Source organism: Amphiprion ocellaris, chromosome 6 (genome assembly GCF_022539595.1).
Source record: "Amphiprion ocellaris isolate individual 3 ecotype Okinawa chromosome 6, ASM2253959v1, whole genome shotgun sequence".
Lineage (NCBI taxonomy): Eukaryota > Metazoa > Chordata > Actinopteri > Pomacentridae > Amphiprion > Amphiprion ocellaris.
This window is the reverse complement of record NC_072771.1, coordinates 12,557,445-12,572,181: the sequence shown is the minus strand read 5'-3', so window position 1 is coordinate 12,572,181 and position 14,737 is coordinate 12,557,445. Positions and strand designations below refer to the sequence as shown.

Genomic DNA, 14,737 nt, shown 5'->3' with positions numbered 1-14,737 from the left:
TAAGAGACAAGCCTTCATATGAGAGAGCACACAGTTAATATGTGAAATGTGCTAAATAACATCTACCTAGTGTCAGCAGTAAAACACAGATTTTTCACCACATATGTGAGCAACACTTACATCAATGCAAACTGACTGTCCTTGATGCTTCCATACCGGGTCCGGTGGGGGTCTAGTGAGCTCCTCAATTCCGGGTTCCTGTGTTTTTCACGGCTCCTGGTCTGAACGCAGCTGACAGCCTTCGTCCAATGACAGGAGTCCACATGCAGCGTAGGAAGAGGGGCAGCAGAGAAGCGCTGATAAACCAGACTGTCAGCACCGAGCTCAGCCACAAGGAGCTGCGCCACGGCGAGACACGGTACGGTAGCCCAGAGGAGCAGCGGACCGGTGAATGCGGTCCTCGGTACGGGACACTGCTGCAGACACAACCCGCCGTGTTCGGAAATAAGCGACCCCCAGAGTCACCTCCATCCAGGGAGAAGAGGAACCAGGCTCTCCGTGACACATTTCCCATCATTCCCTTGAAGACCAGCCCTAGAGGGGGACACGGCGGCCGGTAGCTGTCGGTAGCTCTCCGGGTGTGAATCCACCGCTCTGGTACCAAACTCCTCTCCATCCAGGGTCCAGACAGCTCCAGAGCCTGCCGTTCAGTGCAGCGGTGTTCGTGTGAAGCTGAGCGGGAAGCAGCCGTGTGTCCGCCATGGAGAACGCTCACACCAAGAGTGTGGAAGAAGTTTACAGTTATTTCTGCGTCAATGAGAGCACCGGACTTTCTCTAGACGAGGTGAAGCGACAGCGGGAGAAATGGGGCCTAAACGGTACGACTCTTTCTAGCACAGACACCGCAAAACACCGCTGCTTCTGCCGGGAAAACACACCGGTTAGCAGGGCAAGTCTAAAACTCACCGGTCGGCCGGTGTTACCGGTGCGGTGCCTCAGAATGGTTGTCGTCCAGTCTATACAGCTGCTTTTCATAACATGCAAATATGTGCTGATAGCAGCCGTATGTCTGTGTGGAAATTCAGTGTTCATTTTAATTGTGACCGAAGAAATATTAGCAGTTATAATGTGATCAGGTATGATATTTCTGTTTATAGCAAGTATTGTAGTATTGTTTCTGATGTTTAGGCTGAAAGTGTTTGGTTAGCCTCGCCTCCTTGTTTATATGTGGAAACTACACCTTAATTTCCATGGTTTACATATGACTCTTATAGGTAAAATAGAGAAATTGTCTTTTGCAATTATCCTCTGACCCACAATAGGCAACTATAACCCTCATGGATGAAATGAAGTTATTTTGATGCATGAATAACATTTAACTCTCAGTGAAGGGGCTGCAGTTATTTCCTGGCAGGTGTAAAACTGCATTGTATGAGTTTAATTGGTTCTTAAAAGCTATTTCAGCTGGTTAAAACAGTTGGATTGGATATAAATAGTTATGCAGAGCAGGTAAACTACTGTGGAGACATGAGGATAATTGCTCCCAGAGACATCAGTCAGTTTTTGGCAGAAAATCACTTTTTGCCTGAACACTGACTCCATAAAGGGATTTGACTTGACGTCATCACGGTGACCTCGAGGGTTACCCGTCTCTTCCACAGCAACTAATTAATCATTAGTCAACAGCCCTCGTTATGTGTGGTGAAGTTGCTGAACATTGTGTCAATGTAGTCATGGTAAAACATGGTGACACTGTGGACAGAAGCTGTAAAATAGGGAGACGAATTACAACATTGTGTCATTGTTGGATGTTTCTTACACAAATCTGCGAAGCTGCGGCCTTAAACCAAACCGATGTGGTAAACGAGGCTAAAGCGGCCCATAGAGCTGAGGACAACTGCAGACTTTACTGATACTTTTCTGTGAATTTGTAGCCATGAGGACCAAGTTATTCGATCATAGGTAATTTAAAAATGTTCATTAGTGTAGCTTTAATTTTGTCGAGTAGTGCAGCTTTAATTTACAGAGGTTCATGTCGAATCAGTTCAAGTCACCATTATTTATCTGGCACATTTAAAACAACTGTCTAGGAAAAAGTCAAACTGTAAATTTAACTACCAAGTTTAAATATTAAAACCTCGCACTATTGTTTATTATGTAACTTTACCTGAGTCATGTAAATATTACGGTTAAAACCCTCCAACATTATATAATACAACTTCAACATGTGCTGCTGAACATTGTATCAGTGTGTAGTCATGGTTAAACAGTGTTAAACAAACCTCACTGTGACACTGTTGACAGTAGCCGTAAAATATGGAGACACTTTTGAACATCATGTTATTGTTGGAGTAACTATAACCTTGTTGAAAAGTGCATTACATCGGACCATGTGCCTGGGGATCTGGGAGGCATCTGATCCTGAACAGAGGCCACAGGATCACTGGAGTAACATTAGCTGTCAAAGTTAATCTCTCTTGTCCTGGACTTAAACAGCTGTTTTATATTAATATCACCTGAGAGGTCATGGAGGGTGATTTCCCTGAAGTCACTCTGACCTTTGCGCTGGTTGGAAATGTCATGTTTTTTCCTATTGTGAAACCAAGCTTCAAGGATTCAAACTATATGCACCTGTTAGTGGTGTAAAGCTGACTTGAACATCAGCTTTAAGAAAAAAGTATTAAATGATTGGTTTAATGGGGATGATATGAGCACTACATCACTGTGTAATGCAGTATGTATGACTGAATCATCACTGAGCAACATCTGAGGAAAAACCGAGAATATGCTGCTGGTTTTGACACCTAGTCATGATTTAGCGCCATCTGGTTAAGACTCCTCAGACATACAGAACACTGACCTTTTCTTGTTCAGGAGTCATTTCCCAATAAAGGAACAGGAACTGACAGACATATCACCATCTAACCAAAGAAAAAGTATTTATCCATCACTTATCTTCTTTTTCTTCTTTTCTGTTTCCTGTGTGATCCCTGGATCGACTCCCACATCTGCACACACAGAGTTGCCAGCAGAGGAAGGTAATCACTACTGTCACTGACGCTGTTACTGTGATTTTATTAGAACAAGTTCCTGTGATGGATTGTTTTTCACCAACTCCTCTGTCTGCAGGGAAATCTTTATGGGAACTCGTGCTTGAACAGTTTGAAGATTTACTCGTGCGAATCCTTCTGCTGGCTGCGTGTATATCTTTTGTAAGTAAATCCCATTTTAATTTTGGCTTACTAGTACTGTCTGATATGACGCTTGTCTTGTTGGGGTTGCTGCATTCATGAAGGAGTTTTTACTGCGCACACTCATGTTCTATCATCACGTCTTCAACTTGATGAATGGAACTGAATTAAAATTTGGGTCTGTTCTAAATTCAAGTCAGCTCCTGACCTGCAGATGAATTTCCTTTGCGCTGTTACACCCCTCTTGCATGCTGTGTTTATAATTCGAAAGAGATGATGCGCTAATCCATGAACTAAGCCCAAAAACTTAAGGAACTCTCACCCCATCCTTCAAATAGCTTTCTGTTCCCACCTCTGGCGGAAAGATTGTTTACATGAAATCAAAACTGTAGATGGGATTATTATTAAGCCCAGTTTGGTGAACGGCAGGAGACAGTTTATGCAGTGCATAGTGCTGAAGTGTGAAAGACTTCAGTTTGTATGACTCGGCTGTGGTTACACTCGCATAGTAGGGAGCTAAACAGCTGAGAAGGCTAGCGACCCATCTGAGGAATGGTGACAACAGCAGTAGCAGCATTGAGTTGCTGTCACCCTGTGCCAAGTAAGACATTTGACTTGTCAAGCACGACTGCTGTGTCATGACTTAGCGTGGTCTTGCCCGGGCTGCTGACTTTTAGTGCTACAGAGATAAATGTTTGATAGTGGTCTGCCATTATGTAATAGCTTCATCAGCATGTGTCCGAGCCCATTCAGAAACTACATTAAATGAAGCTCTCTAGTGTTAATACTAGATAATGTTGCAGTGTCCTGAAAATACATGGCTTCCTATACATTTTTTTAAAATTAGCAATATCTGTTTCACCAAAATTAAGAAAAGAAAAGAAACCCTGTTTTTATGGAAGTGTGTCTTCCCGAAGGCATGGCTGGAAAGTTTTTCAGTGATGGATACAAAACTGGAATAAATTTTTGGCACTGCATGAGTCACTTTTGCAACTTTACTGTTTCACATTGTTAGAAACAACTGTGCACTAGATTAACAGCTGGCTGAAGAAGAACATTTTGATAAGTGAGGCTCCCTGTGTGTGAGCTGGTATGTAGTGTCAGTGCCCGGTCAGGTGATACTGAGGTGTCAGTGGCTGCTGTCTGACGGGAACAGAGCGCCACTCAAGACCAAATTTGGGCCCTCAACCCTCAGTGGGAGGACTCTTTGTCAGACACCCACCTCAATGTAAATTTTATCACTCCCATATTTAATGTATGTCTATAAAACTGTAAAACTGTTCCTACTGCAGCAGTTTCTCAAAAGTAAGTCTGTATTAGTTTTGTTAAATTTCTTTGGGTTTGTCTCAAAATACAGTATATGTTTTAAGAGCCTGTTCTTGGTTTTTACAGGCAGTATTTTATGAGATTAAGTGTTATAAATGTTTGTAATCTTATTAGTCCTTAACTGATTGGTTGATCGACAGTTAAGTATTGCCCATTGCTTCGATAAGGAATTAATAAGTTCTCCAGCTTCTCTAAACTCAGTATTTGCTTCTTTTCTATAGTTGAATATTACTATACACAATATATGTTTGGGTTTTGAACTGTGGGTTGGACAAAACAAGATGTTTAAAGAGGTCACCTCAGGCTCTGACAAACTTTGACAGACATTTTTTGCTGTTTTCTGCCATTTTATATTATCCACAGCTAATCAATTATGTGACTTTTCTACAGTAAATCAATACATAAGCGGCTGTTAGTTGCAGCTCTCATACTTTAATATTCATATTCTTCTCATATTTTAGGCGAAGCTGTGAATCTCTTGCTTGTGTCAGTGTACAGTAGGGCACTATTAAGCGCAGTGCGTCTGTATTGACACAGCTATTAAGAGTTATGCCTGCCATTTGAGTTATGCTGTTCAAAATGTCTTTGGCGTCCACCACAGTCAGACTCGTAGGTCTCACTGACATTGATTGCTTTATTACATTATGGGAGATTAACTAATTACTTGTGACACACCAGGTAATTTTAGGACAGTTTTCTCAGGAACAGAAGTCAAATGAGACTCCAGGTAAAGATACGGTGTTTTATTTTAACTGTCAAAGTTTCTACTGTATATGCAACAATGTGGAGACCAGTCCTTTGGTGCTAGTGAAAGAGATCAGTGGAAAGGTTTAAATAGTTTAAATTAATGGAGTTAACTTAAACTTCAGCCTTCTTAATAGTGCCATGTGTACATCATTTAATTAAATGCTTATAGAAAAGCTTCCATCCCTACACACTTCAGCTGGACTGTGCAGTTCTGGCTGTAAAAAAATAAATAATTGCAAATATCCACAGGAGAATATCCACAGTTTCCCACAGTGAGTAGCATAAATGCACTGCTAGTATTCCTAGAATTCAGTTAACCAGAGTAAGAAAAAAGGATGCTCTTATGTTTCCAAAATGTAGACAAGATTGTGTTGGCTTTAATGATGAAATTAGGTGTTTATATGCAGTATGATATAGTTCTTTTTTTTTCTTTTCCTGTGCATTAAGTTTTGTATAGGAAATGTGCAAGATGATCTTTAGTTATTAGTAGTCTTGGATTTTATTGTCAGAACTCTGGCAATTAATAAACAATTGCTTTTTGTCTCTTTTTGTCATTGTAGTTTGCTGATGTGTGTTCTGTGAAATTCCTGCAATTAATAATTGCATATTTTCCTGAAACGTTTTCAGGTCCTGGCCTGGTTTGAGGAGGGAGAAGAAACTATCACAGCTTTCGTGGAGCCTTTTGTAATTTTACTGATTCTAATAGCGAACGCCATCGTTGGAGTGTGGCAGGTGAGAGAGCGCATCACATTTAGAAATACCTGTATTTAAATCTCACTATAGCTCTCATGTATCTGGACAATGTATCTATAATGCATTTCTGTTGCAGTGAATCACATTTCATTCAGGAAAAATCTGTATTTTCTTGCTTTGTTGATTTCACCAGTACAAATGGAAACTTAAGGATAAAATACTGAGATAACCAGCCTTTACACATTTGAAATGATTTTAAAATCAATACATTAAGCAAATCTTACAATGATATTGAAAGCTCTACCTTGTCATTTTGAGTCCTATAATGCATTGTTAAAATACCATCAGTACAACAGACTACAAATAAATATCCTGCCTTTATCAATTTAATCATGCATCCATTGCAATCTAATCCAGTGCAGTATTATAGTGTGCATACAAGATGTAGACACAGATTCAATAGAAACACTTAAAAGGTGATGCACAGAGGTGTATATGTCACGCTAAAATACAGTCACCAGTGAGAGCAGACGTGAGTGATCTAGAAATTGTGTCAAATCTGCTGCGGGTGTTATTGTTAAAGCTAAATATACAAATGTGATTCAGTGAGAGGACTTCTGAAAATGTACTTAATAATTCTAAATGTTTAGTTAGACAAATGTATTAGTGTGGCAGCCTGCTGGGAGTTTTAACATTTGTTAGACTTCACTGGCACTGTAGGCTTAGATAATCAAGTGTATTGAAAGTAATTTTAGTCTCAAGATTGTCTCAAAGAAGCTTCCTATTGAAAAGTAACAGCCTGTCAGTTTTCATCAGCAGTTTGCCTTCGTGTTGCTTACACATGAGACTAGCTTATTTATTTATTTATTTATTTATTTATTTATTTATTTAAAAAGTGTGTGGGCTGACTGTTCTGACTGATGTGTTTTTCTTTGTGATGAAGATGCTGGTGAAGGATAAAATTGGAAAAGACAGAAAATAATGTGAATTTTATATTTCAATAAAACCGCAGATATCTCCAGAACCTGATGAAACAAACATCCAGCTGGAAGAGTCAGTGCCTCTTCAAGGGAGAACATTCAGCTCTGTTTATGTGATTTTTAGCAGTTCACTTCAGAGCTGCTTAGAAATGTTAGCAGTGAAACTCGTGTTCTCCTCAACAGGAACGCAATGCTGAGGATGCCATCGAGGCACTTAAAGAGTATGAGCCTGAGATGGGGAAAGTGTACCGGCAGGACAGGAAAACTGTACAGAGGATCAAGGCCAGAGACATTGTGCCTGGTGACATCGTGGAGGTTGCTGGTAGGTTGATCATGCATGCTTGCAAATTAAACCTACATTTATCCAAGTAAACATATAATAACAACAGTATCACAGCAGAATAAAATACCTATAATAAGGGCAATTAAGTCATGTCTATTTAAATATACACAAGGTCATATTTAAATCGACATGACCTAATTGCCCTCATTATAGGTATTTTATTTTGCCGTGACCCTGTCTTTATATGTTTACCTAGATAAATTTAGATGCTTATTTAATTTGCAGACTTAGCCCAGAGAAACGTGTGAACATCACATGAAAAAGCTTGGAATGAAGCTTGAAATTCACAATTAATTGGAAATTGAATGCCACTAGAGTTTCTGTCAAAAAAAAAACATCCCCATCCCTTGCCTGTATTTGGCTCTGCCTAAGGAAAAGCCAACTCTGGACAAATCATGTAAGTCCAGGTATCGTCATAAATCGTATTTAGCACAAGCTCAAACTTCCCCCATCCCCAAGTGGCACTGCAGAGGTGACTCACCCTCAAAGAGTGATGTATTTTGAGATGCTTCTATTAACCCATTGTCTCTAAGGGCTGCTATTACAGTCCACTTAACTGGGTGTATGTTTGTCCACACACACCAAGTTTGCAGTTACTTTAGCAACATGCTTCTACTGCATCCTCCCAATTCAACAGTTTCCGCCCCATTCAGCCTGGAGCGATTCATGCCTGTGAGGTTTAGTCAGCATATTTTGGTGGCTGAACTCCTCAGGATGTAAGGCTTTGATGTTAAAAGTGCTGTTTTCCCCACGGCAAACACACAGATAGAATTCTGCAGAGTCTGTGTTGAAGAATGCTGGAGTCCTGAAAGTGCTGCCGTTATCCAAATTCTCTTTGGCCCTAAGCCGCTCAAGTGATGCATAGTTTTTCTGTGCATAGTGTATGTTTTATTTTTAGCTCTCATAGGCCGTTTAGATTATGGTATGCAGTATTTATAGAGGCAGTGACAGTCATGAAGATGACAGGTGTCTGGTCCCACCCCATGCATGCCCCTCCCATCCTGCTCTGGGGAACATAGCTACAATGGATGACGTGGCACAGTGTTCTGCAGGACTCCTGACTAACCTTGACAAGGACAAATGAAGCAGCAGTGTGCTTCATGTGATTCCACTGTTTTTCTAGTTTTGCTCGCTTTGTTTGACACTGCCTATCATGATATTATACATTAATTATGTGTTGTAAAAGAAGCTGAGCATGCAGAGCTTAAATATTTGGCTCAGGTTTAAGGAGAAACTTGTGAGTCAAAGCATATTAGAAAGATAGTTATTTAAGAACGCTTGATAAAGGTAGCCCGAAGCTTTGCTGTCAGCATCTTGAAGCTTACTGAAAAGAGCAGCCCAGCAGGCAGCAAACAGGATGTTTTTCCTGCACACAGGAGAAGCTCATCAGCTCTGCTTGCTTCACAAATCCTCCAAATATCTTCTGCAATGGGTCCTGTCAGGCTCCCTTTTTATGAATAATATTTTCCTGCAGCTCCAAAGTGACCCTTTGCCACGCAGAGGAGGAGTGTGATGACGCAGATGCTGGCTGGGTGGCTGCTGAGCTGAGGTAGAGGACACAGAGATGAGCCCTCTGTGGCTGCCTCAGCCGTGAGAAGAATAGCCCACAGCCAATCTGTAAGCTCTGCCAGGGTGCTGCTGTGGGTTTGAGCGCTACCTCCTACTCATGCCTGGTCGCTCATCAGCCTCAGTTGCATGTTTATTGAAATTTGTTTAATGCCATGGAAATAACATTATGTGTGATGCATTTCTCAGACTTTTATCTAAATTGCATTTTCATGCTTTGTAGTTAAGTGTTTTCATCTCGAAGCGGTTGAAGCGCAGGGGGCTGATGTCGACCTTCTGTGCTGGTCTTCGCTTTCCTTTCTGACCGGATGGTCTGAGCCAAATCATGTTGTGGTGCATCAAACCTAAACCTTTATGTGCTCGAGAAATTATCTCACTCAGATCAGTTATTTTGCCTGAATTGCTTAGATTGTAAAATCATTGATTGAATATAGTTGGTAATGATGAATTAGGGATTTAGTATAATCCAGATAAACACTAGCTTTAGGATGGGCAAACGCCAACAACCAACATCTACATCACATAACTAACCTAAAAAGATGTTGGCTGATAATACTTGAGGCTCCTTCCTCTGGATTTATATCCTTAACACAGTGCTCACTATATGCTGCCAGTTTACAGTTTGGTGTTAAGAGCTTGCAGGTTTGGATGTTGGCCTTTTCTCAGAGCAGCAGAGCTCGGTGGGTTTGTTCTCTGTGGCCTGTGAAGTTGTGGAGTCTGGCAGTGATGGGGCTCATGCGGGGGGCAGTATAGGGGGTGGATCTCTCATCTGCCGCTATTGTGCTAGAGAGATGACCTTATAGGGAAGTGCTTTGTGGATAACAGTGCCACCCCATCATGTTCAACGCACAGCGACCCTACCCGTCAGCACCCGCACCCTCCACTGAGATTCCAGACACCATGGATAGTATGTGGCATTTAATGTGGTCTGGCAAGCGTCCGTTGTCACTGGGGAACAGTCTTTTGGCAAAGGTTCATGAGTTGTCAGCAAGACTGAAAGAAATGGTCTCATCTTGCGGTGTGGGGGAGCAGGCTTTGAAAACACAAAAACCTCACGTGTACTGAGGTCCAGACAGAGGGGCAGGGACGTTGTCATTTAAACCAAATAGTGCAGGCTGAATGTGCAGAGTTGGTTGGACAAGAGTATGCATATAAGGTCCTGAATAAATTATGTGTAACACATCGACATAAGTGTATAGTGTTGTATAAATCTTAAGTAGTGCCTATTGCAACAGTAAGTCTCCATTCTTCCAGCTTACTTCTAGCATTATACAGATTCTCTGTTCAGCCTGCTGCACTAGCCTTGTTAACCCTCAGTCATACTGCAGTGACTTGCTGGGAATCCATGCTATGCAGTGTGGTTACAGATGGGACGGTGAGATGTCAGACTTTAACCCGGGAAAGGCTTTAAGGCTGAGCCTCTACTGAAAGTGTTGACCTGGAGACATATGGAGAATGTGAACCTCTGACCTGTTTCTTTGCACACGTCCCTTTTTATTTATCCAGGCTATAAAAGCTGTACTTAAACTGTTCAGTAGTGTATACACAGACATGGCTACAACTTATATTTTATGCTTTGCTTGATATTTAAAAAACTATTTTCTGTGGTGCTTGGCTGCTGTCACAAGATGTTTTCTTTGTAACATCAGAAAGTTGAAAGTGCAAGTCCAAATTAGTGTTCAGCGTAAAAAGTTAGTGTAGTGGTTGGATCTGTAAGATCAATGCCAAATAATAGGTTCTTTTCACTTCAGAATGAAATTTGTCATGCCAAGCATATATGTAATTTCCAGCATGCTCTACTAAACCCCTAGCTACTTTTGGCAGGATTTTTAGTGCTCCCAGTCCTGGGACAAGTTTAGTTACTGTGGCAACAGAAACAGTTGCAGCAGGCTGAGACTCTACATAACGTGAAGAGCCTCAGCCTGATGCTGCTTAAGATTCATAACAGACAAAGAAAAAAGCAGAGATCTCAGGGAGACAGTAAAGAGATGCTGCTTACACAACTGAGGTCACAGTTGAGCATCAAGTCCAAGTCAGCTGACACGTGTTTACATTTGTGACAATGTAACAGCAGGAAGTCAAGAAGCTAGTCTGCTCATGGTAAATATTGATTTATCTCTCCTACCAGCTGACTGCTAACTAAACATTACGTTCTCAGCTTCTCTTTGCTGATCACAACAGTGGAACACACTCCTGACTCTGGCATGTACTAATACAGTGGTCAGTACCCTGAAAGACCATTCATTAATATATACAAGTGCATCCAAAAATATTAGAACATTGTGAAAAAGTTGAAGTTTTCATCAGTTACTTAAGAAAGTGGAATTCAATTTATACAGGAGTCATTATACAGAAAGTCAAATATTTCAGGCCTTTAAAAAAATTGATGATTATGATAGATAGATAGATAGATAGATAGATAGATAGATAGATAGATAGATAGATAGATAGATAGATAGATAGATAGATAGATAGATAGATAGATAGATAGATAGATAGATAGATAGATAGATAAATTAAATATTTATTGATTCCACAGCGGGGAAATTTACAATGTAACAGCAGCAAATGGAACAGAATAAAAAGGAGAGCAGCACACAGTGCACAGTGCATAGATATAAATATTTTCTCCTTCTAGAAGAAAAAAAAATATGGTGTATAGCTCTTGAAAATAAAATATTAGAATATTCCAAGTTTTTGTCAATTTCTCATCCCATGATATAAATACTATGTATCTCTTGGTCTAGTTCAGTAAACACAACCACAGTCATGGAAAAGACTGCCGACTTGAAAGCTTTCAAAAGATGCTTTCCACAAGGAGAGTAGGCCACAGATGGTCATTGCTGAACAAACTGACTATTGGCTGATTGCTGTATCAAAGCATATTAATAGAAAGTAGCCTGGAAGTCCACTGTAAAGTTTCCACAGTCTGTGATTATTTGAGGTGTCATGTCATCTGCTGCTGTTGGTCCACTGTGTTTTATTACTTACTCAGCATCTCCCAGGAGATTTTAGAGCACTTCATGCTTCCATTTGCTGACAAGCTTTATGGAGATGCCGATTTAATTTCCCAGCAGAACTTAACACCTGACCACAGGTGTAGCAAATATGCCATTTTTTGCTACACACAAAAAAATTCACTTTACATGTAATGAGTCTAGGATATATTATATTTCACTTTCTTAAATAGCTGATGGAAAATCAAAATAAACAACACATTGGTAGACACAAGGTTTTGAATTTTATTTCGATTTTTCATGGTCACATAGCTTCTCTAGTCAGCTGGCTGTTTCAGGGTAGAAGGAAACAGCTACATTACACACAGAAGAGGAAGCAGTGAGAGGTTAGTATTTTATCTGTTATAGACCGTTTTTAATACCATGTCAACTGTCCACGTGTAAATGCAGCTGGTGAGTTAGTCCATAGGAGATGTGTTGAAAAGCTGCAAGATGCTTTTGCCTGTGGACTGTTCTGAAGCTGCCCACTCAACATGACAGGAGGTCAGTCCTTTGTTCAGCTGCCATCAGCACATGTAGCCTCCTGGCCGGCCCTGAGGAAGCCTGGCCTGCTGAACCACACACTATCCCCTAAGGCACAGCAGGCCCAGGTGCCAGTCAAAGCTGGCACTTGGAGTTCAGTCACCGCCTCCCCTGCTGTTTAAAGGTCTGCTTAAAAGGCACCTCTGGGGGTCATAGTGGGAGCAATGTATCGCTGGGTCCAAGCTTTTGTCACCACAGAATTTGTGGGCTGTGTGACCCGTTGGCAAGCACAAAGTTGAAGAAGTGGTCATGCCTGAGGAGCTGCTTGGACGACTACCAAGTAGGATGTTGACACAAAGGGACAGATGATATACACACACTTCATCAGAGCAAGCCTTCAGAGTAACACAACCTCGGGACAAGTCCAGTGTTTAACAGTGTCACAGAGTCCCAACACTGAGCCCAGGTTTTTGTGCATGTGAACATCAGCAAGCAGCATTGTTAGAAGGCCATTCCTCTTAGCTTTGTTTCTTGGCTCAGCGCTGCTTTAGAGGTCGTATTTCTTCAGAAGCAGTGACTTAGTACAGGAAGTGTTCCACAGCCATGTAGGATGTAATTGTAAGCTTTTTAGCTTCTAAAACATTTAGTGCTTTGTTCCTGAGGCGCAGCTAAAGATAATCCTTTTAATCTCTTCCATTTCTTCCATTCATTTCTCCTAGGAAAATTACAATTTGTAGCTATCATATAGTGATCCTCTATTCTATGGTGCAGAAATTACTGATCCAGATCATCAGAATTTGAACTATAGCCTTAGTTTGTATTTGGAAATGACTCCAAGCTGGCATCAGTCCATCTATTGATTGGGCTGTCTCACCTTCTCGGAAGTAAAGCTTCCAATGTGACAGTGTTTCCAGATTCAGGCGGTTTAAAGATGAAGCTGAGCTCAAAATTTGTCCTTCTGAGAAAAGCTGCCACTGTCTGCCTTGATTGGCCAGTGCCTGCTGGCAGATAGGAGTTTCTGGCACCGCTGTCAGGGCATCTAATGAGTTGATGATCATCCAGCTCTACTCAGGGTCATGTCTTAAAATGAGAAGTCAGCACTCAGAGTGCAGCAGAGCTCAAATGTACGCAACCATAACAAGACTCTACATTAAGTTGGGGATATGTGAAAATGCAGATATCCACTATGTAATGGAGTGGCATAACAGTATTATAAGTTGTAGAGTTGTGAGGTGACATAGAGGAGCTGGTCCTCTCCTCTTGTGGCAATGATGTTGAAGCAGCTGCAATCAAAAGGCCACATCTAAACCTGATCATCCGATTGGGAAACATTTTCAAATGCTTTTACCATTTTTGGCTGCGTGCATTGTTGGTCACAGAGCTATTTTCCCCTCCCTTGTCTCAAGGGCATGGCTGGTTTTGGATTACGGTGCATGTCTCCCTCAAATGGGATCTGGACACTGGTACATTTAATCAAATGTTTGTTTTCAGGTTTTCCCCACAGCAAGAGTTTTCACTTCCGCCTTGTTTTAATGTTTTGTTAGATTCTTAGATGCTTGGCAGGCTTGTGTGGTTTCTTGGATTCTGACTATACCGTATTCTTGGAGTCTTTTGTAACAATCTGACACAGTTGACATTTTTAACTAAGTAGGCCTATATGTAGACTACGCCCACGGAACTGTGCCATACCCTGAGCCATTTCCCCAGTTTCCATCGCCTTTATGTACCATTAGGAAGCTGAATTGGGTCACTGCAATTCCGATGTACCCAAATTGGCCTTTTCCTTTGAGACGGCCTTTTATGGCTCACAAGTCCTTCATTTCCTCCTCTTTCTTTGGTACTCCTTTGCTTTCCCTCCAGTGATGGCAGCACTGCTTTGCTGCTGTGTAGCACAGCAGCCATCCTGTAATGAGCTGTGCTTCATCCGTTTAGTTTACTCTACTGCTGAGCTGCTGCCTGCAGAAAATAGACAACATCTCATCTGTTAAATCTTCATTTGGCTTGAACACACACAGACAGCACTCAACAGTACCAGGAATGTATGGGTGGACTCTGCGGCAATCAAAGCTTCAGTGTTAGTGGAGTGCTATTCATGTGGTATATAAGATGTGGTGACTGTTTCAACATGAGCTTTTGGTCACAGGCTTAATTTAGAATTACAGTAATTTCCACAAGATTTTTCTGTGTGTTCATGCTCTTGATTGTTTGTGTGCGTTCTCAAGCTGTGTATCTGTTTGGTTGTAGTTGGAGACAAGGTGCCTGCTGATATCCGTATCTGTTCAATCAAATCAACAACTCTGCGGGTAGACCAGTCCATCTTGACCGGTAAGACATATTTGTTGATGATATCACAGCCGTCACGTTGTTTTCTTGGGCCATTTTTACCAATTGGATTCTCTGCTTCTCCTTAAAACATGGTTATTTTTTAAAAGATGAAACTACAACATTTTATTTTCTACTTTAATATTTGTA

At 41.1% G+C, this 14,737-nt stretch overlaps 1 protein-coding gene across 3 annotated transcripts in view; it reads left to right on the top strand.

The window, feature by feature from the left end:
- The first annotated feature begins 352 nt into the window (after positions 1-352).
- Positions 353-14,737, top strand: part of atp2a2a (ATPase sarcoplasmic/endoplasmic reticulum Ca2+ transporting 2a) — a 28,176-nt gene continuing 13,791 nt past the window's right edge. For 2 of the 3 annotated variants that reach the window (XR_002746054.3, XM_023268133.3), the window contains exons 1-6: positions 353-818; positions 2,961-2,978; positions 3,070-3,152; positions 5,832-5,936; positions 7,061-7,199; positions 14,510-14,590. Coding sequence is in view for 2 of the 3 variants with exons in the window: in XM_023268133.3 (XP_023123901.1) it covers positions 701-818; positions 2,961-2,978; positions 3,070-3,152; positions 5,832-5,936; positions 7,061-7,199; positions 14,510-14,590 (544 nt within the window). In the remaining variant the exon portion in view is untranslated. The remainder of the gene's footprint in view (positions 819-2,960; positions 2,979-3,069; positions 3,153-5,831; positions 5,937-7,060; positions 7,200-14,509; positions 14,591-14,737) is intronic. The other variant, XM_023268134.3, reaches the window with a different exon arrangement.